Raw genomic sequence first — 27368 nt, forward strand, 5'->3', positions numbered from 1 at the left:
AGTTTTATATTCCTAGGAGTACCAGAGAACAGTACTGCAATCGAGGATTGCTTTATCATACATTCCTCCATTAAGATATTTTTAAGGAGAATGTAAAGTGACTGCAAGGAGATCAAACCAGTCAATGCTAAAAGAAATCAACCCTGAATATTCATCAGAAGGACTGATGCTAAAGCTCCAATACTTTGGCCATATGATGCGAAGAACCGACTCATTGGAAAAGACCCTGATGCTAGGAAAGACTGAAGGCAAAAAGAGAAGAGGGCAACAGAAGACGAGATGGTTAGACAGCACCACTGACTCAATGGACATGAGCCTGAGCACACTCTGGGGAGACAGTGGAAGACGGAAGCCTAGCATGTTGCAATCCGTGGAGTCACAAAGAGGTGGACATGACTTAGTGACTGAACAACAACAAATGACAAAAGAACAGAGTGCTACAACCTACATATGGGTGAAGATCAAGTTAAGCCATCAGAATCATCCTCTGGCTTACCAGTAGATAGACTAAGTCCCCTGGGAAAAGTATTTTGCGGGTATTCTTCAAAGACTCTGTTCATAATATCTTAATTATATAGAACATATACTTTATGTACAAGATCATTTTTAAATATCTGCAGATCTGACACAGAAAATACATTTTTAAAAATTGACCTGACACAAAAAATACTTTTTTTAAAATTCCATTTGGAAGAGCTTCTATTTAAAATGAATAGGGACTTCCCTGGTGGTCCAGTAGCTAAGAGTCCGTACTCCCAATGCAGGGGGCCCAGGTTTAATCCCTGGTCGGGGAATTAGATCCCACATGCCACAACTAAAGATCCTTTATGCTGCAACTAAGAGCTGGCACAGCCAAATAAATATTTTTAAAAACTGAAAATAATATAAATAAAAACTATCAAAAATGTTAAAGCAAATAACTTACATTTTATTAACCCAAACACTGTAACACTAAAACACTAAACTAAGATGCTTACAGAAATAAGTGTTTTATTTCTGTAAAATGCAATATTATACCTCAGTGGAACTCTTGACAAAAATTACAACACGGATTGGATAAGATTTTGATTTTAAAAAGGCAGATATATGAAAGAATATTAAGTACCACTGACAGGTATTTTCCCATCTCTTATGCAACACCCCACACCAAAATGAAGCTAATATACTTGATCTATTTCACATTTCTGAATTGGATTGGAAGAACACAACAATTTTAAACCATTATAAGCAATGCAATCACTACATAATCAATGGACTATATATACATATACAGAATTATTAATATTAGCAAAACTATAATCCCATCATTTGGGGATTTCTCAAGGCTTGCTCCTAGGTCCCCTCTTCTCATTTTATACTTTCTCACGTGTCTCATACACGCCCATAGTTTCATATACAACATATATGTAGATTACCTGCATACTGCTAACTCACGCTTAAACTTCCTCTTGAATTCTAGACTATAAAATCAACCAATTGGATGATTGATATCTCTTTTGAGTATCTCAACAGACTTTTCAACTTCGACATATCCAAAACCACTCTCAGATTCTATTATCTCACAAATTCCCAAACTTAGTACTCTTCCAGAATACTTACATTGCTTAATAATGCCCCACCTCCTCTCCTCCTATATATATATACATGGAAATATATATATATGTGTGATGTGTATATACATGTATGTATGTGATATGTATATGTGTGTGATATGTGATATATACATATTTGCATGTTCTATTTGCTTTACTTTATAATCTCTTGAACCTGATTCTTTCTCTCTTTTTCTATCACGACCATTCTAAGTTCAAGGTATCCATCAGCTTACTGCAACAGGCTCTTTACTGGTCTCCCTCCATCTACTCTTGCCACAGCTCTTCCTCCCAACCCATTCTCTATACTGTAGCCAAAATGATCTTGTCACTTACCCACTTAAAAAATCAGTGGTTTCCCATTGTTCTTAGTATTAAGTCAAAATTACTTAACATGGCCGACAAGGCTGTTTTGGGTCTAGTGCGAAATTCGTATCTATGGCTTCATCCTGAATTCCACTTCTCTTGCTCTCCTTGCTCGACCATTAGTCAGTCCCTTCTTTGTGCCTCTTGTCACAGGGTCCTTGAATGTAACTTTTGTATCAGCCTAGAATATTTTCTCTCCCAATTCTCTGAGAATAATTTTCTTTCCCAATTCTCCAAGTTGACTCCTATTTATTCTTTAAATTTTAGCTTATTTATCACTTCTTCAGGACAGCCTTTCCAATCCCCCAACTAGGTAAAAAGCCCTTATAATATGCTTGCCCTCTTAGCTCCATGATCTTTACTTAGTAGCACTTAACTCAAATATAATTATTTATTCTATCTGTATGATTCTCAAGTTACTGAGTTTTTTAAAAACAATAATTAGATCATAAGCATCATGCATGTTAGGCCATATCTGTTTCTGCCTGTGCCAGGACAAAGCAGGTATATAACATTTCAAAATGTACCTTTTTGTAAGGGCTGTTCTATTATATTCCAACAGTTAAAAAAAAACACCTAACTAAATGGATACCATTAATAGTCTGCGGATTCAACAACACATTGTTTTTCTTTTTTTACCTTGCTCTTTGTAATTCAACCCTATTTATTTTTCTGGAGGGTTAAGGAAAATAACAGAAAATAAATGTACAAAAGCCAGGTATCATGAGTCAGGAGTCACTGTACTCACTGCATGAAAAAGTAAACTGAACCAAGGAATGCCTTTAAACAAGCAGGCACAACCCCTCTCAAAAAGGGCAAGGGCAGTAAAAACTGCAGAAGGTCATTATTTATTTTACAGCATAATACTTATAAAAAAACAATTTTCAGCAAATAAAATATCTTTTTAAAAGACTGTTATTTCTAAAGAGATATGGCTATCATTGTGAAGAACTGATTTACAGAGTGAGTCACCAGGGAATGCTCTAAATTCAAATTTAAGTAATGCTTCTATAATACAGATGGGCTTCCCTGATGCCTCAGGAGTAAAGAATCCGCCTAAAATGCAGGAGACGTGGGTTTGAACCCTGGATCAGGAAGATCCCCTGGAGGAGGAAACGGCAACCTACTCCAGTATTCTTGCCTGGAAAACCCCATGGACAGAGGAGCCTGGAGGGCTACAATCCAAAGAGTCAGACATGACTGAGCAACTGAGCACAAACAGAAGTAAGGTAATATGCTTTTGCAAAAGTTCATAGGTTCTTAAAAGAAAAACTAATGATATAACAAAATAGTTAACTCTTAAAATGCAACCAAGTATAAAATATATTATATTTTAAAATACCTAAGAAAATGTTCATATTCTTATAACCAAAAAAAATTCATCAGCAAAATCTGTCTTTAACAAGCATGAACAATTTTAGTAACTGAGAAAGAATTCTTAGCTCCCATGTAATTAAATCATATGAAGAGATCTGCTTCCTTATTATCAAGTTTAAGAACATTTATCTTTTAAAAAAAATGTAAGCTATGTCTCCAATGATCATGTGCTTAGTCGCTCAGTCATGTCCGACTCTTTGCAACCCCTGGAACTGTAACCCACCAAGCCCCTCTCTCCATGGGGATTGTCTAGGCAAGAATACTGGGAGTGGGTTGCCACGCCCTCCTCCAGGGGATCTTCCCAACCTAGGTGTTGAACCAAGGTCTCCCGCATTGCAGGCAGATTCTTTACCATCTAAGCCACCAGGGAAGCCCCCCCAAATATGGAACGCTTCACAAATACAGCCATGTTCTCTGTATTGTTCCAATTTGAGTGTATGTGCTGCCTAAGCGAGCACTCAATGATTATGGAAGTGTTCAAATTCTTGCCGTATAAACTGTGTAAAATTATAAGTTGAATGCAGTTTATAATGCCAGCAATCAAGGGAGAATTAACGGGCTAAATAAAGGCAGAACCTTTTAAACTAACTTGATACCTACCAATAATCCACAGTATAAGGAGATAGTCTATTCTTTCAAGGGCTGGCCCCATTGTGTTTTTCTTATCCTCATTGTAGACAAGAGAGTATAGGTTTAGTAACAGTAGGAATGTGAAATATGATGCTCCATGAATAATAAATTTCATGAAAGGTGTGTGAATAATTCTGCCAAACTGAGATTTTGGAGCTATCAAATAACAAAGTGACAAAACTGGCCAAAAGATGCCAACTGTCAAAACAGTCATTATCTTCTTACAGGTAGGCTTACGACGGTAACCTGACATCTGTCCAAACCAAACAGTGTTCAGGAACTGCTGACAGTTGGACTGGGAAACAAACTGAAAAGGAAGCACACACACACAAGTAAAATATAACTTGTAAACAGGATCCAATAGTACTATTATTTCGTTGATATTCAAAGTTTTAATTATAGCTTGAAATCAGTTCTATATAGTCCAGTTTATTTTTCTTACATGTAATAAAAGAGTGTAGTGGTTAAGAGCATAGACTCTGGAGCCAGATTATCTAGATTTAATTCCAGGCTCTGCCACTTAACTTACTAAATGACCTTGAGCAAGTTTTTAAATCTCTCTCAGCCTCTAATTCTCCATCTATAAAATGAGGATAGTAATAGTATCTAGCCAAACACTGGTTATGAGAATTAAATGTAAAGCTCTTAGAATAGTGCCTGGTCACAGCATGCATCACTTAAGTATTAGTGACTATTACTAGCCTGCTTGGCCATTATGAAACATTTACTTTATAAAGACTCATAACAGTGTTTATGAAATTTCAAAATTAACAAGCATAATCCACAGAAAGAGACTTCAGCCTAGAAAAATTAAGGATTTCAGTTTCCAGAAACCAACATGTCAAGCACAGCAAAGCAATTAAAGGCTAAACATCACATATATTTATGTTCCATGAAAACACTGAGAATTTCTTAAAATGTGTTAAAGACGCTCTTAAATCCTCATAAAATGGAATTCTGTGTGAGAAGAAAAGGAAAAATGTTCCCAAATAGGAGGAAAATTCTAGTTCAAATATAGAAATTAATTTACTGAAGTTTACAAAGATTCTTAGTTTGCAAAATTCAGAAGTAATATTTTCCCAATATAATGTTCATGCTGGGAAGTATAAGTTAAGGATTCTGATGACTCTGGACTCAGTAATGTAACCAGGCTTGAAGTAAAGCACAAATGATTATAATATCATTCAGATATTCAATAATATTTGGTCAATGTTGTGTTTTAAAATGTTTCATCCCAAGACAGAATATAATTTATAGAATGCAACAGTGTACTTAAAAACCTTGGACAGAATTTTGCTGTTTATTGTGCTTATCAAGAAATTTCCTAATAAGCCATACCTATTTTTGGCAATTAATATTTGTCCTTCTGCTTAGCTCTCAGTGTTGTTAGGGAATTGTTAATTTGTCCCTCAAAAGGAACTATCAGGGAGAAAAATACACATTTTCTTCCCACCAACTACCCAGTTTAGTAGCATCCCAAACTCAGTAGTTTCATCCTTCTCCCAAGTATCAAAGCAATCTCAGGACTGACTGCTACCCTCGTCATCTCTCTATACAATGATGATTTAATTAACCATAATGTTAAATATGTAATTGGAAGAACTTTCAACTGGAGATATTCTAAGTCTGTGGTGGTTTTAAAATATAGACACAAATTCTTTGATACTCTTCTCATCAACAACAGAGAGGCTACCAATATTCCCTACCCTTCAATTCACCAAGGTTGTTCTTGCTTTAACAAGTAGATTCTGGAAGAAGTGATGCTATGTGAATTCTAAAGGCTGGTCTTAAACGGACATTCAGCTTCCACCTTGTTGGGTAAACATTTGCTCTTGGAGCCAAAAGATGGCATATAAAACGTCCCACTGCCCTGAAGCCACCAGCCTACAAAGAAGCTGAGGCTACATGTAGCCACTCTGATTAACCCTCAGAGGCTTCTCAGACCATCTCCTTGCAGCCAGCGCACCATGAGGGCCATGCTCCTCCATGGTTCCAGTCCTGAGTTCTCAGGAAGACTGCCCTCAATGGACCCAGCCTACTGAGCATCCTGCCCACTCAGAGCTCCCTGTTTGAGACCTCAGGTGCTGCTCAAGCACCAGGCATATGAGTGAAGAAACCTCCCAAATAACTGTAGCTGAGATCATTGACATGGTGAAGCAGAGACAAATCAACCTTGCTGTGCCCTTTCCTAATTTTTGACCTCAAGAGATTTGTGACCTCACAAAACTCAAGAGCATAATAAAATGATAATGAAATTATTACAAAATGACTATGAAATATTGTTTTATACCACTTGAGTATCAGGGCAGTTTGTTATTCAGGATGTAGCACCAGAACAAAATATATCAACTATCTGAGAAAATATTATCTTTCCCTTTGATTATATTTAGAAATCCAATGTAAAAAACTAATTTATATTTCATTCATTTTTAAAATTACAGAATATTTTCCTCCCAACTAAAAAGTATTACCATTACTCCTTATTCCTTTTCTCTAATCTTCTTTACCCACTCCAGTACTTCTGCCTGGAAAAACCCATGGACAGAGGAGCCTGGTAGGCTACAGTCCACGGACTACCAGGCTACCAGGCTCCTCTGTCCATGGGGTCACAAAGAGTCGGACATGACTGAGCGACTTCACTTCACTCACTTCACACTTTGTCACTGGAGAAGGAAATGGCAACCCAATCCAGTATTCTTGCCTGGAGAATCCCATGGACAGAGGAGTCTGTCAGGCCGTGGTCCATAGGGTTGCAGAGAGTCGGACACGACTGAAGTGACTGAGCACACTGAGCAATCTTCTTTAGAATGGAACATTTGGTTATCCTCTGAATTCTTCAGGGATATATATATATATATCAATCATTAGGAAACTTCCTTAGTTTTTCTCCCCTTACCAGGATAATCTTGGTTTTTTCCACCTTTTTTGAGATTCTTTTTCCAATCACTTAAGTTGATTTTGTATCCTGCTATATCTTTTCTGTCATTTTCTAGTATTTCATGTCTATTTTAGGTTGTGGAACACAAAAGTAAATAAACATAAGATCTATTCAAATGTATATTAGAGGAAGATTATATCAGAGTTCTCTGTTTTTAGGTATACATATTAACATTGTATTTCCTTCTTAAGCAACATAGGTATGTTATTAATTTACCATCTTATAGCTACCTAGATCCAAATTCTTATACTTAATTTTTTTCCTATGAATCCTCTACCTTAAGTAAGAAACCTCAGAGTACTAGAAAAAGTATAGGATTTGAAGCCAGAGATCTGGATGAGAAATATAATATCTAGGTAATCTTATAGTAACATCTGAAAATTCCTGTATCAATCTCCCAAGTCACAAAGCTATTCAGAGGCTCAAACTGTCAACCAAGATAATAAAAAACTCTGCTCTGAGCACCAAAGGTCCTATATCTTGCCTTCTACCATAATCTATTTTGGGCCCCATTTTTATACTAATATAATTGTGATAAGCAAGTTTTACTCCAATATCTATATTGTTAATAAGAATAATGGGTCTTAGAAGCAATACCTTAAAAGTATCATACACCAGCATTCCCCAACTGAACATCATTGTCTGCATATAAATATCTATGTCTATTAACTTATCTCAAAAAATGAAATTAAAAATGCATACCTTCCTTCTTCAAGTTCCTGAATCATATGCATGTGAGTGTATGGGGAGTAGAAATAGGTATTTCCCTTAATAGGAAGGGATGATGCCAGAAGAGCCAGATTCAACTTAGTTATCATAGCATACGTCTCTCCACCTTTGGGTTTCACAATGAATTAACAAATAAGAATAAGGAACATAATATCTGATACTTTTATTTTTAAACAGAAAGGCCCTCTATCTGTAGAAAGGACTATTTATAACTAGGTTAATAATATAAATTCGTAACAGACATAACACAAAGTGGAAACTGCATTAGGAAGGCATTTACTATTCAAAATCTTACCTGCCTAGCTACTATTTAGCAAAAACATTACATTAATATCCATAGTATTATTATTGTTAAAAATAATAGCGACTACCATTTATTGAGTACTTACTTAAAGGTAATACTCATTGTACTAAACTCTTTAAATATGCATATCCTTAATTAATTCTTAAAACTAAAGCTCAGACAGATTCAATAACTTTCCCAAGGACATACAGTTTTTATGAAGCAGAACTAGGATCTCAATGTAAATGTATTGCTCCAAAGCCTTTGCCCTGAGCCACAGACTACTGTGGAGGAAATAATTTAAATGTATCACAGAAAACTTCATACCTCCTTTTGGTTATATTTGATAGCAAGTTTTAGACGACTTAAGTTCATTCTTTCTTCTAGTAATCCCCGTTTGTCAAGAGGCTCATCATTGGATGTATGGTTTAGGATAACTTCTAATTCACGTGAATTCCGGGCTTGGGCAAGCAAATCTTTAGCAAACATTTTACACTGCCGGGCTAATTCCTCATAATCATTCCTGCAAAGTGCACAGTCTATTATTAGAAATGCCACTTCCATCTTCTAATTAAGGTGTTTTCACTAGAAATATTACTCAATAACATTTTAATTCTGACAGTGCTACACAACATCTGAAGTCATCTTGTGCTGTCGAAGGAACCTGCTGCTGCTGCTACTGCTGCTAAGTCGCTTCAGTCGTGTCCGACTTCGTGTCCATAATTGTAACACAATTATGTTCTCTGCATTCACACTGATAATCTCAGATAAGTACAGAGTTTTCTTATATATATTGATATTCCTAGAAATTCTGATAATATTTTCAACATGTTCTTCATGTAACTCATTTGCCTCTATTCTCTGTAAGTTCTGTATAAAGCTTTCTTTTATATTATTTATATAAACAATAGATAATAATATCTTGATGCTGCTGCTGCATCGCTTCAGTCGTGTCCGACTCTGTGCGACCCCAGAGATGGCAGCCCACCAGGCTCCGCCGTCCCCGGGATTCTCCAGGTAAGAACGCTGGAGTGGGCCGCCATTTCCTTCTCCAATGCATGAAAGCGAAAAGGGAAAGTGAAGTTGCTCAGTCGTGTCCGACTCCAGCAATCCCATGGACCGCAGCCTACCAGGCTCCTCCGTCCATGGGATCCTGCAGGCAAAAGTACTGGAGTGGGGTGCCATTGCCTTCTCCTATCCAATAAATATTATTATATGATTTTTAACCAGAAATTTTTTCAATGATAGTTTGAAACATGTTTACACTACTTCTGATATCAAAATAGTATTTTGTTGCATTTTTAAGATGTTCCTTTGAACAAAATTCAAGTTAGAAACACTGAAACATTCCTAGTACAGAATCACTATTCCTTGAAACTTAGGACTTACCTGCTTATTAAAGGCAAACCTAAGTCACTTGTGAGAAACTAAGAAGTTTTAATAGGCAATTCTTTATAAAATATCAATTACATTAAGCTTAAGCCTCAGTGGAACAACTTAAGAATAAAGTTAGAAATAAATAGTTATGAAACAATTGGGATCAGATTCCAGAAACTAATTTTTTATTCAGTGTTTTTAAAGTGAAAGGAAGGGAAAATATGAAGAATTTTTCATTGATTAATTTTCTATTCAATGGAGTTGTCCATGAATTGGCTGCATAAAGTTATAACTCAAAGAATTAAAAACTTTTCCTTACCGGCTAACATTTTCTCATCTATTCTTTGCATTTACTACATAACCAAAACTACCTAAGTTTGGTAGAATAACTAGTTGAATTTCTTTAACAAAGTATTATCTACTTCTTAGTCTAAGAATTTAATTGTAATCTTACCTAATTAGTTTTATGTCTACATGTTATGTTTCTCCTACTAGAAAATCTCACTAGTGAAATGGGACAATGTCTGGGTGTGTGAAATGTACCTGACATGCAAAAAAAGCATTCGATATGCTTCTGAAAGTTATGAAGGGCTGGGCTCCAAGGATGGTTATAGAATCTGAGAATGAGGAAAGAGAGCAGTTGTAAGTAAGTTTGCTCTTGTTTATGGCTACCATTCCCTTTATTCTTCACATTGCCATAGAATGCCTCTGGTAACGTTGAACAAAGTAAGGATTTAAGGGAGGGTGGAAGAGTGAAGTTGGGGAAAGAGTGACCTAAGTGATAAGTGATACTAGGATCTGTTCCACTGAGAGAAGAGGAAAATCCTAAGTATGTGGCAGGAAGGCCTGGTCATTTTGGATCACATGTAAATAAACATTAAGTGATAATTTGGCCTATGAAAAAATTCATGCTGAAAATATTTTGGAAAAAAAGAGAGATAATTTACAATTTCCATTCATTCCCACCTGAATTCCACCTCCACGAGGCTTAGTTCTTTTAAATCAGCACTAAGTTCAAATGCTCTCAGAATTGGATCCTCCTCTGTTAACATTATTAGAGCTGGACTGGCCAAGCAGCGATATATATCAAGACGAAACCTGAGATAAAATTTGATTCCATTATGTAAAACATTTATTATATACATGTGATTAGTATTTTTAACCTATAATTTCCATAAATTTAAAATATTATAAAATTAAAAGAAAATAAAACATTTATAATACACTTATTATAAAGCCTACATAAAAATAAAGACTTAAAAATAAATATTCTGAGAAATAATTATTGAAAAATTTTATACCATTGCTTTTAAACAAATCGTTTTAGTATTTCTTTTCATAGATTTAAAACTCTGTATCCTTCAATTTAATTAAAAAGTTTCTATTCCTGAACTTAGTATTATTTTAAATGAAATCTGCTAATAACTAATTGAATATATGGATGCTTATTAAATTTTCCTTCCCCAGCAATAAATTTACTTTAATATGCTACATATATACAACACATGACTCATTCAATCAGGTTATTTTTGAAAGACGTTTTCAAATCTTAAGAATAAAATCATTCATTTATGCCTAATTTCTAGCTAATAGAAAAGTATTCCCTTTACCTTCCATGAGCTAATTAATGTTCATATTCAATATCTAACAGGAACCAAATCAAAAAAGTTTTGCTACTATTCTTTCATTTATAAACATATAATTCTTAATTTAAAATTTGGTAACTATTATATATTCTTACTTTTAAATAAAAATTTAATATATGTCTGTTTCTTTTAAAAAAGCAAGCAGTTTAGAAACATAATGCTCTGCAATTTTTCTCCTTCTACCAAGTCTACTCCTCGAAGATAGTCACCTTTCAGAGAATTGTGAAAAATCTTTCCTGATATTTTCTAGTCATACACAAAAGTGCTCAGACATACTGTATACAGGGACAATTATTTCTATGTCACTACATACAGAGTAACCTCATTATTTCCTAAAACTGGATGGTTTTCCATTTGATGGCAGTCCAACTTAATGGAAATTTAGGTTGCTTCTAATTTTTTACTTCAATTAATAATGTAACAATGATTATTCTTTAGCTCATATATCCTTTGCACACTCAGAATTGCTGGATAAAATGGCATGTGTATCTTAAAATCTGGAGGATGTTTCCAAAGCACAAACAATAAGGAAAGCTCATTTCCCCCCCACATCTTCATGCTGCCACTCTAAAGGAAGAAAAATGGAATTTTAAGAGTGGTATTACTCTAAATTTCTCTAAAAGCTCAAGCATCCTTTCATGTTTACTTTTCATTATAGTTCTGTAAACTATCTGTTCATTTGTATTTCCCTATTTTTCTGGTGATTTTTAAAAAAATTCATCAACTTGTAAAATCTCTTTATATATCAAAGAAATTAGCCCTCTGTCTAGTCAAAAGTGTTTTAAATACTTTTCCCCAGTTGGTTGTTTGTCTTTTTACTTTGCAATGAAATTTTTCTGTATAGAAATTAAAAACTTTTATGAAATAAATTTATTGAACTATTTCTTATTTAACTGCTAGGTCTCATGTCTTAGACACAAAAATGGGCGCTATATAATGCATTTTTAAGAAAACAATATTTATGAAATCCAACTTTGATCTAGCTATTTAATAAACTAGTACAATTATTTTATCTTAAGCAAGGATTTCTAAAGCGGTATTTGTCTACACCAAAACTGCTCCAAAAACTTGAGAAAAAATATATACACTTAAGCAACTAATTTGTTTCCATCATTATGCCTGTACTATTTTTATGGTAATTAATTTCAGCGGGTTGTTTGTAAAAATGACTTTTGTATTAGCCTACATTATCATGTCTAAAAATATGGATTAGGGACATAATGCACAGAAAAACTGCTCGTATTGGTGGCAAACAAGTGGCTGTATAACAATGAAGTGCCATAGTACGGAAAGAAATTAGATAGAATCAGAAAAATAATGAGGCTGCACCACTTTATAACATCTGTCATTTTGGGCATAGAGAATAGATTTGTGGTTGACAAGGGGGGAGGGGGGAAGAAGATGGACTGGGAGTTTGGGGTTGGCAGATGCAAACTACTATATGTAGAATGGATTAACAACAAGGTCCTCCTGTTGAGCACAGGGAACTATATTCAATACCCTCTGATAAACCATAAAGAAAAGAATATAAAAAAGAATGTACATATGTGCATCTCTGAGTCACACTGGGGTATAGCTAATATCAGTATCATGTTATAAATCAACTGTACTTCAGTAAATGAAAATAAAATAAAATCTGTCATTTTGGTATTCAAAACACTATCAAAAGTAATGGTGGAATATAAAGAGATCAATGATTTTACTATACAAAAATATGCATAAAACGGACAAAATCATTTTTTAAAAAATCAACTATTTCAGGTCACTCAAAATTATCTATTGACAATCAATTACTGGAAAACTACCAGAACTTCAGGCAGGAATGGCTGGAACCTGTGGCCTTTTTGCCTAAGGCCACATCCATCATCTCTGCTTTTAGTTCATTTAAGGATAACCGTAGTTTTCCATTCTGAAACTGGTAAATCTGCACCTTTGTGCTGCTGCTGCTGCTGCTAAGTTACTTCAGTCGTTTCCGACTCTGTGCGACCCCATAGACGGCAGTCCACCAGGTTCCCCCGTCCCTGGGATTCTCCAGAAAAGAACACTGGAGTGGGTTGCCACTTCCTTCTCCAAAGCATGCAAGTGAAAAGTGAAAGTGAAGTCGCTCAGTCGTGTCCAACTCTTAGCGACCCCATGGACTGCAGCCTACCATGCTCCTCCATCCATGGGATTTTTCAGGCAAGAGTACTGGAGTGGGGTGCCATTGCCTTCTCTGTGCTAACGGGGTATAAATCCATTTGTTGGGAGGTAAAAACCTACAGCTCTGCTGGCTGAAAGGATTGGACTTAATATGGATGACCAAGGAAAACCTGCAGTTTTTTATAAGACCAAGTTTGCAGGGTGAGGTGAGGGAAACAGTGGACCAAATGGAAATTTAATAGGGAGACCTTGGAAATGAGAAAAGATATACAAAGTCTCCACAAATTCCTAGCTGACTAAAAAATTAGGCATGTGTGCAGAGCATCAGGAAGTCTGATAAAAAGAAAAAGACAAGGAACTCTTAAGAAATGGCTGCAACTTTGAATGCATTCCCCAACTAAACCATAGGTGTTTTTGTGCTTTATATTCCACAAAAGAGTGAAAACATACAGTATTTGTCCTTCTCCATCTGACTTGTTTCACTTAGCATAAAGCTCTCAAGGTCTAACCATGTTGTTACAAATGGAAAGACTGTATCACCTAGCACTGCTCTGAAATTTAAAAACCAGTATCTCACAAACACAGACTGCCTCTCTTCCTTATTGCTAGTATACTGGCTCTTCAACTTCCCTGAAACCTTTATCCATCTCTTTTTTGGTTAACTTTCTTTTCTCCTGCAGCTCTGCTTAGCAATTCCTGAAAATGACTTTAGTCAGAGCTCTTTTGACATTTGCTGTAACTGTTTTCTCAAACATTAATAACAAACTCTCTCAAAGCCTTCAACAAATATACCAAACCACTTGCAGTTCCCTAAATAAACCACATTCATGTACTATGTAAAATGCCTTTTACCTTTTAATTTTTATTCATACTTAAACACTGAGCTCAAGCCACAGCTCCTCTAAAAGCTTTCAGAGCAAGCTTTTTTCACATCTCAAATCAAAACAGCATTGTGTTCTCTCCAGCATCAAACCCTATCTCCAAATGCTTATTACACATGTAAGCATACTATTGGAAAATAATTTATATTTAACATTAATAAAGGATTTTAATACTTAGTCCCCTCACCAGGGATTGAACCTTTGCCTTTGGCAGTGGAAGCGTGGTGTCCTAACCACTGGATTGCCAGGAAATTTCTCATAGACTAGTAACCGCCAGGGGCGCTGGCCAGGAGGACCAACCCCACGTCCAAGGAGTTGTGGCTGCGTGGGCGCAGGAGGGCCTAGAGGAGCTATCCCACGTTGAAGGTCAGGAAGGGCGGCAGTGAGGAGATAACCCCTCATCCAAGGTAAGGAGCAATGGCTGCGCTTTGCTGGAGCAGCCGTGAAGAGATACCCCACGCCCAAGGTAAGAGAAACCCAAGTAAGACAGTAGGTGTTACAAGACGGTAGGTGTTCAGAAGGCAAACACACTGAAACCATACTCACAGAAAACTAGTCAATCTAATCACACTAGGACCACAGCCTTGTCTAACTCAATGAAACTAAGCCATGCCCGTGGGGCCACCCAAGATGGGTGGGTCATGGTGGAGTGATCTGACAGAATGTGGTCCACTGGAGAAGGGAATGGCAAACCACTTCAGTATTCTTGCCTTGAGAACCCCATGAACAGTATGAAAAAGCAAAATGATGGGATACTGAAAGAGAAACTCCCCAGGTCGGTAGGTGCCCAATATGCTACTGGAGAAGAGTGGAGAAATAACTCCAGAAAGAATGAAGGGATGGAGCCAAAGCAAAAAGAATACCCAGCTGTGGATGTGACTGGTGAGAAAAGCAAGGTCCGATGCTGTAAAGAACAATATTGCATAGGAACCTGGAATGTCAGGTCCATGAATCAAGGCAAACTGGAAGTGGTCAAACAAGAGATGGCAAGAGTGAATGTCGACATTCTAGGAATCAGCGAACTGAAATGGACTGGAATGGGTGAATTTAACTCAGATGACCATTATATCTACTACTGCAGGCAGGAATCCCTCAGAAGAAATGGAGTAGCCATCATGGTCAACAAAAGAGTCCAAAATGCAGTACTTGGATGCAATCTCAAAAACGACAGAATGATCTCTGTTCGTTTCCAAGGCAAACCATTTAATATCACAGTAATCCAAGTCTATGCCCCAACCAGTAATGCTGAAGAAGCTGAAGTTGAATGGTTCTATGAAGACCTACAAGACCTTTTAGAACTAACACCCAAAAAAGATGCCCTTTTCATTATAGGGGACTGGAATGCAAAAGTAGGAAGTCAAGAAACACCTGGAGTAACAGGCAATTTTGGCCTTGGAATACGGAATGAAGCAGGGCAAAGACGAATAGAGTTTTGCCAAGAAAATGCACTGGTCATAACAAATACCTTCTTCCAACAACACAAGAGAAGACTCTATACATGGACATCACCAGATGGTCAACACCGAAATCAGATTGATTATATTCTTTGCAGCCAAAGATGGAGAAGGTCTATACAGTCAGCAAAAACAAGACCAGGAGCTGACTGTGGCTCAGACCATGAACTCCTTATTGCCAAATTCAGACTTAAATTGAAGAAAGTAGGGAAAACCACTCGACCATTCAGGTATGACCTAAATCAAATCCCTTATGATTATACAGTGGAAGTGAGAAATAGATTTAAGGGCCTAGATCTGATAGAGTGCCTGATGAACTATGGAATGAGGTTCGTGACATTGTACAGCAGACAGGGATCAAGACCATTCCCATAGAAAAGAAATGCAAAAAAGCAAAATGGCTGTCTGGGGAGGCCTTACAAATAGCTGTGAAAAGAAGAGAAGTGAAACGCAAAGGAGAAAAGGAAAGATATAAACGTTTGAATGCAGAGTTCCAAAGAATAGCAAGAAGAGATAAGAAAGCCTTCTTCAGTGATCAATGCAAAGAAATAGAGGAAAACAACAGAATGGGAAAGACTAGGGATCTCTTCAAGAAAATCAGAGATACCAAAGGAACATTTCATGCAAAGATGGGCTCGATAAAGGACAGAAATGGTATGGACCTAACAGAAGCAGAAGATATTAAGAAGAGGTGGCAAGAATACACAGAAGAACTGTACAAAAAAGATCTTCACAACCCAGATAATCACGATGGTGTGATCACTCACCTAGAGCCAGACATCCTGGAATGTGAAGTCAAGTGGGCCTTAGAAAGCATCACTACGAACAAAGCTAGTGCAGGTGATAGAATTCCTGTTGAGCTATTTCAAATCCTGGAAGATGATGCTGTGAAAGTGCTGCACTCAATATGCCAGCAAATTTGGAAAACTCAGCAGTGGCCACAGGACTGGAAAAGGTCAGTTTTCATTCCAATCCCAAAGAAAGGTAATGCCAAAGAATGCTCAAACTACCGCACAATTGCACTCATCTCACACGCTAGTAAAGTAATGCTCAAAATTCTCCAAGCCAGGCTTCAGCAATATGTGAACCGTGAACTTCCTGATGTTGAAGCTGGTTTTAGAAAAGGCAGAGGAACCAGAGATCAAATTGCCAACATCCGCTGGATCATCGAAAAAGCAAGAGAGTTCCAGAAAAGCATCTATTTCTGCTTTATTGACTATGCCAAAGCCTTTGACTGTGGATCACAATAAACTGTGGAAAATTCTGAAAGAGATGGGAATACCAGACCACCTGACCTGCCTCTTGAGAAATCTGTTTGCAGGTCAGGAAGCAACAGTTAGAACTGGACATGGAACAACAGACTGGTTCCAAATAGGAAAAGGAGTTTGTCAAGGCTGTATATTGTCACCCTGTTTATTTAACTTATATGCAGAGTACATAATGAGAAACGCTGGACTGGAAGAAACACAAGCTGGAATCAAGATTGCTGGGAGAAATATCAATAACCTCAGATATGCAGATGACACCACCCTTATGGCAGAAAGTGAAGAGGAACTCAAAAGCCTCTTGATGAAAGTGAAAGTGGAAAGTGAAAAAGTTGGCTTAAAGCTCAACATTCAGAAAACAGAAGATCATGGCATCCGGTCCCATCACTTCATGGGAAATAGATGGGGAAACACTGGAAACAGTGTTAGACTTTACTTTTCTGGGCTCCAAAATCACTGCAGATGGTGACTGAAGCCATGAAATTAAAAGACGCTTAATCCTTGGAAGGAAAGTTATGACCAACCTAGATAGCATATTCAAAAGCAGAGACATTCCTTTGCCAACAAAGGTTCGTCTAGTCAAGGCTATGGTTTTTCCTGTGGTCATGTATGGATGTGAGAGTTGGACTGTGAAGAAGGCTGAGCGCTGAAGAATTGATGCTTTTGAACTGTGGTGTTGGAGAAGACTCTTGAGAGTCCCTTGGACTGCAAGGAGATCCAACCAGTTCATTCTGAAGGAGATCAGCCCTGGGATTTCTTTGGGAGGAATGATGCTAAAGCTGAAACTCCAGTACTTTGGCCACCTCATGCGAAGAGTTGACTCATTGGAAAAGACTCTGATGCTGGGAGGGATTGGGGACAAGAGGAGAAAGGGACGACAGAGGATGAGATGGCTGGATGGCATCACTGACTCGATGGACGTTGAGTCTCAGTGAACTCCAGGAGTTGATGATGGACAGGGAGGCCTGGGGTGCTGCGATTCATGGGGTTGCAAAGAGTCGGACACGACTGAGCGACTGATCTGATCTGATCTGATCTGAGTCATTTTAAAACTAAAAAGTTAGATAAATTGCCATAGCTGGGCTTCCCTGGTGGCTCAGTGGTAACGGATCTGCCTGCCCATGCAAGGGACAGGGGTTAATTCCCTGATCCAAGAAGATCTATATGCCATGGAGCAACTAAGCCTGTGTACCACAACTACTGAGCCTGTTGCTCTAGAACCTGCGAACCTGTGAGTAGTAACTACTGCACCCACATGCCGAAACTCCTGGAGCCTGACTGCCCTAGAGCCCATGCTCCACGAGAGAAGCCACCACAGTGAGAAGCCTGTGCACTAGAGAGTAGCCCCTGCTCCCCGCAACTAAGAGAAAATCCACGCGCAGCAACGAGGACCCAGCACAGTCAAAAACAAATAAATAAAATTATTTTTAAAATGGTTTTTAAAATTGCCATAACTACCAACCAGATCTTATCAAAGAGAAACATAGATCTCATTGGAAAATAGACTTGGAAATAGAAAAAATTTTCAGTACAATCTCTGCAAGTAAACATTAAATCGATTCCCAGTAGACTTTTCCAATTTATGGATTTGTGACTATCTGTTGATCCACCAAAGATCTGTTCTTAAGGAGAGGAATGAGGTAAGGTAGATGGCGCACAGCTTTAAAGCTAATTTCACAGATACTGTACAAGAAGACTTAACTAGAAAACAGTGACAACAGATGACATGGGACTTCCAACCATATTTTCTGTAGTAAATGCTTTATCTGACACTATGTTAACTACATCTGACCACTGTAAAGATAATATATACATAAAGGCTATGCTGAAAATGAGATTTTCAAGTCTAGCCCAAAACCACACACGTTATACCACATGCACATGTGTGATCTTGCTCAACCTGTCCAGGAAGAGATACTTTCTTGAGTTCATTTACCCCTCAGTTGTTAATATTTTTGACTGGGGAGAATGGGAAGAGAAAAAGACTTAAATATTGTGTGAGAGGGGACAAAGAGGCATAACAGGCTGAATATTTAGATAGGTAACAGTATTTATTTATAAATAAGATAGGAAGTAGTTATCTTCATCCCTTCCACTACTTGCAAATTCTTTTAGATTAATAAACCCTACTTCTAAAAAGCAAATAATGACCCTATCTCTGACCAACAGAATTATGAGATAAACCTTATTCATAATCTGAAAAGTTTTCCTGCTTATTCATCATTTAGTAAACATTTCTTTAAAATACAGAACTCATTGTATTAAGCAAAGGAGCTAGAAGTTTAGCTTTCATTACTCACTGCAATACCAGATTTCTTAAAAGTCTAAACAGAACAACGATAAAAACTATATTGACATATACCTTACTGCATCACACATCTTAATTTAAATCTTAATTTTCTGACCTGGAATGTCGGAGGCTGTCCTTTTTGTTTTTTGCAGAACACAATGTACATTCACAGCCAACTGCATGGGGCTTAGGTAGAGATACATCCTGTTTTAACAGCATTGTAAGAATCTCATAGTTGTTACGATGAGCAGCTAAAATGACAGGTGCAACATCCATAGTTGTTGAATACTCAGGATTCTGAATTCTCTCCATTAGTTTCTGAAAAATATTTATATAAACATCCAAAAGTTCTTACTTGTGACATCAAAAAAGCATTTATCTAAAAAATGTAATGAACAAAAGACACAAAGAATATAAAAATTATTTTGAGAAATATAATCACATTTTACTAGGATTAAATCTTTTTTGAAACTTCAAAACAACTTTAGTTAGTAAATGCAGTATAATCATGACAGACAAAATCTTCACTAGGAAATATTCATATAGCCAGAGTTTTGTTTTTCTAACAAAGAAGAAGTGTGGATATCTGGAGAAATACTTTAGGAAAAAGCGTTTCATTTTCACAAGATTATGACAACATGCATGACAAGGATAAAGAACAAGAATTTTAGAGAGAGAATATAATGGAAAAACAGAAGTGTTAAAAATAGGCAAAGTATAAAGGCATGAGAAAAAAATGTTTAAATCCACCTCTACGACAAAACCTTGCCACATTGATAGCAATGAAGTTACTTGTAAAGAATAAGAAAATAGGAGGCACTCTTCATTTTGTATAATTCTCTACATATTTTCAAACACCACTTATACTTCCTGTTACAAATGTACAAAAACACTAACAATCACAGCTCCTGGAACCACTAGGCAGTTTGTATTTATTATCTCATTTAATCCCCACAATAGCCTGCAAAATTAAGCATTATAATCTCCATGAAGAAACTGAGGCTCAGAGAAGTGAATGTGCCCGAGCTATACAACAGAGTGGCAAAGTGCAGATAGAACCCAGGTGTCTGGTCCTCTGGAGCCCGAGCTCCTTTCACTACATGGGCTCATGCCTGGTGACTGCATAACATGAGGAAAGAAACATCAGTAAATAAAGAGCCAGGTAAAGTAAATAAGGTTGACTTATGACTATTGTATATTCTTTCTAATACTTATCACTTTTTCACAGCTGTTTTCCTGTGAGCTGTTTGATTCCATAGTATAAGCTCATCAAGTTCACAGTTAATTTTTGTAATTTTTACTAACATTGCAATAGTACACACATTATAAAAAACCTGAAAAATATACAAAAGCCGAAATAAAAATACCCAGTTTCTACAGTATTTGTTTTTAATCCTTTTGCCACCACACCTGCTTTTAAAGGCAACTTCAAGGAAGCTATAACAAAGACTCTTCTGGAAAAAAAACTTTTTGTACAGAATTTTGCATGCAATTTAAGGGAGTTCATAGATTTTATGTTCAAGGTATTTTATTTTGCTACTATAAATAATACTATCACAAACATCTTTATGAATACAGCTTTTTCAAACTTTAGGATTATCTCATTAACATAGAACCCTTGAAATGGAATTATAGGTCTAAAGGCCATGAGCAATTTTGAAGCTTTGATACGTATTATCAAGACCTTTTAATAGTTTATATTACTAATAACACAGGAATGTACCCACACTCTAAGATTTACTCACCAGCACTGGGCATGATCATTCCCAATTTATGAGCGAAAAAACTATCACGAATATTAATTTACTTTTCTTTGATTACTGGTAAATTTTATTATTTTCTGACATTCTTATTTTTTTCCTTTTATGAATAGTTTGTTTATATACTTCCCTTCTATTTATTGGGGTCTTCAAATTAATGAATTTATTTAAAAATTACAGAGAAATCTATAAAAATTTACTCCATTTCCCCTAATTACAAAAGAAGAAGTTATAAAGAGGAGGAAGTCATATTTAATCTCTTACGAAAAAAATGGTCCTTATTTTTCCCATGAAACATACTTAACTATGTGAAAAACAGATGATTAAAATCCCTAATTTCATTGCACAAAATATAATCTACATACTATAAAAAAGAAACCTGTATTTGAAAGTCAAAATTTATCAAAAGACAATTTTGATAAGCCAAGAATATAGAATGAATTCACTGAGATGACAAATTTAAAAAGTATATAAAAATACTTGACATTGCCTGTCTAGAGGTAATCAACCTGTTAAAAAGTGATCTTGCTGTCACTAGAAGTATTCAAAGCAAAGGCTGGATAGCCTTTTTTGTTAGAGACACTGAAAAAGTGTTCTCTTACTGAGTAGGTGAGGACTGCCTGGCCTTATAACTCAAGATTCGACTGGCAGTGGTAATGGTGATGAAATAATATCAGTCAGTTGCTCCAATATCCTGGAACTCTACACTCAACCTCCTCAAGGGAGTAAATGGGTTAAGAGGTTAGGAGGTTGAACAGGTAGGGATACCAAAATATACTATAACTGGAGGACAGGTGACAGAAAATTGAATAGGATTCTAGACATTTCTGATCTTTTGAACAGGAGCTATACTATTAGCTCTTTTTTCTCTATACTGTTGGTTGCTTGCTACCACTTAAAATTAGCTGGAACTATCCTTGGGAGAAAATTATGCTTACACAAATTTTGTCATAGTTTAAATGAGGGAAAATTATTTCAGTTAATATAAAGTATTCAATTTAGGGGAGCTTCTCATCTTTCTCAGAGAATGGCAGATCATTTGCAATGAATTTATAATTCTTTCTTAAACAATATTTTTCTTCTGATTATAGCCAGTTTACAACACTCCCAGAAATTATTTTTACTGATTATTTCACTATATCCTCACCAATAATGAATGTTATAACTGTTACATTTTGATACATACACAGAAAATATCTCATTTTTACAGTAGAATTTATTGCATTAGTGACTATCTTCTTAATCACAAAAGCAATAAAGAAAACAATATCCTTAATTTGGTAATGTGATGACTGCTGTTAGGTAACATTTTGCTATATTTCCATAGAATTCCTTTTCTATGCATATTTTTAACCTCAGATAATACTATATATACAGTTTACTATTCTCATTTTTTACCATTCTGTCCCAATGTTAGAATGTTAGGTGTTCCTAATTATTCCTTTAAAAACACTATTTTAATATACAGGTAGTTATTTATATTCAAATCTATTTTGGGATGTTTAAATTATGTCACATGGTTTTTTCATTGCTACAAATAAGATTACAAGTAACATTTTTGTCTACATTTCTGACCATTTCCTTGACAAATTCCTAGAGGAGGAAGTGATAGTTTAAAGAATATGAACATATTTCTTGTTACTGATACTTCCTGCCAAACCACTTTTCAAACTACCTTCCCTTCCAGTGGTGTATGAGACTATACTACTCCTTTGCTATCAATGGTTAGTACTTTTTAAACAATCTTTGCTATCTGATAAGCAAACATTTGCATTTCATATTTAATTATTAGTAAGATTATCATTTTGCACTTTGAGATTTTTCCACATCTTTTACTGATTTTTAAGTTTTTCATCAATTCATCTAATATTAAGATTATGAATTTGAGATATATGCTAAAAATATCTTTTGAAAGTTACCCATCTGCTTAATTTTTCCTGAGGTCTTGATTTCAGAAGTTTAACTTCTATACAACCAAAGGCTGTGCTACTGTGATTTTTGTTCAAAGTCCTTCCCTCTCAAACAGTTAAATATTCACCTACATTTTCTTCCAGTTTTATGGTTTCATTGTTTATATTTAAATCTTAAATCCAACTGGAAACTGATCTATATTTTCAACTTAGCCTGTAGAATGTTCCAAACTAAAAATACTGGATTGCATCAACAAAATTCTAGAAATATCACGAATTTTAAGGTTTCCTGATAGCAATATTAGTTATTCTTGCAAATGTCTACTTAAAGTAATATTTTTACAGAGTAAAAAAAAAATCTATTTCTATAAAACGAAGTAAATTGGAGGGGAAGAAAAAATGGCAATGGGGCAGATCTATTTTGGTTTAAAAATTCAAATTAATAAATATTTAAGAGTACTAACTACTATAGTTGGTCTTGATGATCGTTTTGGTCGATGATTAAGTAGTATATCAACAGCTCCCACTACTTCAGAGTCGATTGCCACCAAAAGTGCATCTGCGGACTTTAAAAAAAAAAAAAGTTAAAAATGAAAATGGAGGGAAAAAGGTAAACTATTTTTACTAATTCATAAAGAAAACTATTTTTTAATTTAAACTGTATTATATACAGTAATACTGAATTTTTAAAAATTTAGACTATCCAAACAGAACATTTGCTTGCCTTAGCCATACTTCTGTGTACCACAACACACACATTTTTATTCTGGTTTCACTGCTTGAGCTGATCAAATAATGAATGCTTGATAGTGGGGTTTATTAATGACACAGGGCTGATATAGGTAGTATTTAAAGTTGATATGTTATTTTTTCCAAGATGTTTATTTACTCTTGAACACTGGATCAAAAGAATCCTAACATTCCAAATCTATAAAAGAAATTGCCAAGAAAAATTACTACAAGCAAAGGATATAATCAATACAACCATGAAGTTAGGGGACAATGGAAAATAAAAGCAGGAGGAGCTGCTGTTCTCGTCTTTAAAGCACATATGGCTGACTGAAATTGTGTAAATCATGACATTAATATTAGCAATCTTTTTCCTTTTTTGGCCTTGCTGCACTGCTTGTGCTTTCTTAGTACCCTGACGAGGGATTGAACCCAGGCCACGGCAGTGAAAGCTCTGAGTCTTAACGAATGGACAGCCAGGAAATTCCCAATATTAGCAATTTTACCAAGTAAAAATCACAAAGAATTTTCTCTGAGGAATCAATGTCCTCAGAGACAAAGAGAAGTGACTTTACAGTTTGACTCCCAAACTATAGCTCATTTTGAAACTCCAACTCTGATAGGAGGAAAAAAGTAAATACAAGCGGAGTAAATGGAGACTTTTCAGCTTCTCAGTGTAACAAAACCTTCAGTCCTATTATGGTACTTAGCAACTGAGATCAGGTTTTCGGTTTCATTTTGCTTGGCTTAAGGAAAACCATAAAGGCAGAAGCAAAAAGCGGGGATAAGTAACAATTTAATCTAAGAAAACACTGATTATTTTCAGTATATACATTTTTAAACTATTATAATCTTTAATAACTATTTAAATCAACATTATCTCCCATAAAAGTAAAACTGTATCAGATCTTTAATCTTTGTAGCTGAAAAGAATAAAGCTTTCATCCACTTTATCTAGATGTTAAAAATAGGACTAAAAATGGCAGACTTTATCTGGATGTCTAAGAATAGGACTAAGCACCCCAAGGAATCGGACGGGGCCACATTCAACCATTAGGAACTGCCTGTGTATTCCCATAGGAAAAACTCCTCACCATCACGGGAAATTTAATTCATTATTTTATCCCTTAAAACTTTAAGGTTTCACTGAGCTGTAGCCTATTCTTTAAAATCTAGCACTATTATTATTCTGCTTTGCATACATTTCTAACTTCAGTTTGGTACTTGGTCAAGTGAAACAAACAAAAAGAACCATGTGTTCATTTCTACGAAACAGTTCACTTATGATTTTTAATTTTAACCTATAAAGCTAGCTAACTATAGTAATGCCACTGCTCTCAAAGTCCAAACACCAAGCAATACCGATCATCTGAAACATCATCGTGAATTCAGCTGTACATTTCTTCCCAAACCATACTGAGCTGTCACAAACTAACTTTATGGGCATTATTCCTTAGAAGGACCTGCCTCAACCACACTGACTTAAGAGATGTCTATAAATTACAGATATCTGGCTTTCCCAAGTACCCTTCCAGTCTTTATTGAATAAGAGAACAGCTAGATTAAAATCAAAAAAGAAGGGAGGAAGGACAAAAAATTGCTAAAAGTTGATCACTGAGAAGATAAAATATCAGCATACCAAAACCACTATCAATTCAAAGCAGTCTGAAACCATTTGATGTAAGCAAAAACATATCAATAATTTCAGACTACAAGAAGCAAATAAAATGATTATACTCTTGATGAGTCCCACTTATGATGCTAAAGTTAAATTATATTCAGATACACTATTTAGTAAAGAATAAAGAAAGATTCATGTTAAATCTTTCAAAGCTTAAAAGGATAAGCTTCAGGTAGAGAAATATTTACATAAAAAAAGTCAAGTAAATAACGAGTTGCCATTGACATGTTCTATACAAATGCTGTTACTTGATACATAAAAAGGTAGTTCTGAAGGGGAAAAATTATTTTTAAAATATCTATATGTACACAAAATGTCCTCATAAGTTTTGTTTCCCAATTTCTTACAGATATTTGACTATTCTTTATTAAATCTGCTTAGTACATATTTATTATGTATTAATGGAGTTACTCCCTTCTCATCTCAGACTTTGTCAATAATTCCCATACTCTTTCCTCTAAGCTCAGATTCTCATAAATTATCTATTTCCTTACCAACAATAAAATTTCCACCTTGGTATTCTATTTACTGCTCTTGTCTTCCACAGGACCCTGGTCCTTCATTCGCAGAAATACCAAATCCTAGCCCCTACCTCCCAAAACATGAAATACTTCCTCACTCTTTGCTGACTTGACTTCATCCTCTCTCTTGAGCAAGACAAGGTCCCTGCTATCAAGCAGCTTATTTGGTGGGAGAAGTTGTCGTTGTTTAGCTCTTTGCGACCCAATGGACTGCAGCCTGCCAGCTCCTCTGTCCATGGAATTTCCCAGGCCAGAATGGAGTGGGTTACCATTCCCTTCTCCAGGGGATCTTCCTGACCCAGGAATCGAACCTGAGTCTTCTGCATTGCAGGCAGATTCTTTACCACTAAGCCACCTGGGAAGCCATCTTTCTCTTACCACTCAAGTTTTCTTTCTCTCATTCTGCCAGACTTCTAAAACTCATGCGTGTCATTTTCTCTAATTCTACTGATGCCAGAGATTCAAAATCCAATGGCCTTTCCTATCATTTTCCTGATTTTTAACCAACTAAGAAAACTGTTTTTTTGTTTTTTCACAACGGTCCATGATCCTAACTCCTTTAATGAAATCCTCTCCTTCTAAAGACGTTTATTAATGTAGATGCTCCCTGAGAGCATCAGGGAATCAGCTCTAGTTGTTTGCTCTTCTCTGTGATTTCATCCATTCTCACGGTGTCGGATCATCCTCATGCCCATGACTGCTGTATTTCTCCAGCCCAACCTCTCCCTAGAGATGTAAGCTTTCCATTGAAAACTTCCTGATAGCCCCAAAATAAACAAGGCTAAAACCAGAATTCACAGTTCTCTGCCCCAAGTTTGACCTAGCTTTGTAACTTCCTGTTTTCCTTTCATCATTCTCCCAGTAACCCATGTTTATGATTTTCAGATCATCTTGGACTCTTTCTCAATCCTCCCTTCCAAAGTTAAATACTCACTAAGTTCTATCAATTCTTCCTTCACAATATCTCTTACATTTGCCATTATTTTTCCCCTATTCTCATAGCCACTATTCCGGTTCAGACTTTAACCTCTTCTTATCTGGATTACTGTAAAAACTGCTCACCCAAGCTGTTTATAGCCTTCCCCATTTCCTGTTTTTTTAATCTATACACAGCCACTAGATTAGTTTTCCTAAAATACCATTGTATACATCACATCCTTTCTCAAAAATCTTGTAATGATCCCATTATTTATCACATAAAACCCAAATTCCTTAGACCGGCATTCAGGCCCTTTTCATCAGTTTTTAGTTATTTTTCCAGATATTTCCACTACCATCCAACCCAAATATCTTGTTCAAAAAGCCTAAGTCAAGTCACTGTCTCAAGAACACATATTGTACTTATCTTTGTTTATATCCTTCTCTATATCCTGTTCCCCTCCTATCTATTAAATACATATTTTTTACAGTTGTTTTAAGTAATAGTGTAAAAGCATGGACTCTGGCAGTCAGAACCTGAGTTCAAATTCCAGATCTGGCATTTATGGAATAAGTTTGGGCATGTTACTGAAGCTTTCTGTACCTCGGTTTCCTCCTCTATAAAACAGGGATAATAGTAGTACCTAACTCATAGGGCTTTTGTAGGGATTAAGAAGTGACTATATTTGCAATTATTAATATCTCAAGGCTTGAGCTCAATTGACACTTCCATGAAAGCTTTCTTGATAGTGCCAATCCACAGTGATCTCTTTCCTATGTTTCCAAAACACTTATGGTAAACCACTAAAGTTTAAGAATAAAACAGGGCTTCTCAATAGTGGCACTACTGACATTTTGGACCAGATCAATCTTTGTTGTGGG

At 36.0% G+C, this 27368-nt stretch overlaps 1 protein-coding gene across 9 annotated transcripts in view; it reads right to left on the reverse strand.

Moving 5' to 3' along the window:
- TRPC1 (transient receptor potential cation channel subfamily C member 1) overlaps positions 1-27368 on the reverse strand; it is a 61868-nt gene that overhangs the window by 20031 nt on the left and 14469 nt on the right. For 3 of the 9 annotated variants that reach the window (XM_070374926.1, XM_005888759.3, XM_070374933.1), the window contains 5 exons: positions 23102-23203; positions 19083-19285; positions 10259-10390; positions 8243-8438; positions 3936-4272 (listed from right to left, as the gene is read on the reverse strand). In XM_070374926.1, coding sequence (XP_070231027.1) covers positions 3936-4272; positions 8243-8438; positions 10259-10390; positions 19083-19285; positions 23102-23203 — 970 coding nt within the window. Of the gene's footprint in view, positions 1-3935; positions 4273-7605; positions 7724-8242; positions 8439-10258; positions 10391-19082; positions 19286-23101; positions 23204-27368 lie in introns of those variants that run through there. The other 6 variants (XM_070374923.1, XM_005888760.3, XM_070374941.1 and 3 more) reach the window with 4 other exon arrangements.

Source organism: Bos mutus, chromosome 1 (genome assembly GCF_027580195.1).
Source record: "Bos mutus isolate GX-2022 chromosome 1, NWIPB_WYAK_1.1, whole genome shotgun sequence".
NCBI lineage: Eukaryota > Metazoa > Chordata > Mammalia > Artiodactyla > Bovidae > Bos > Bos mutus.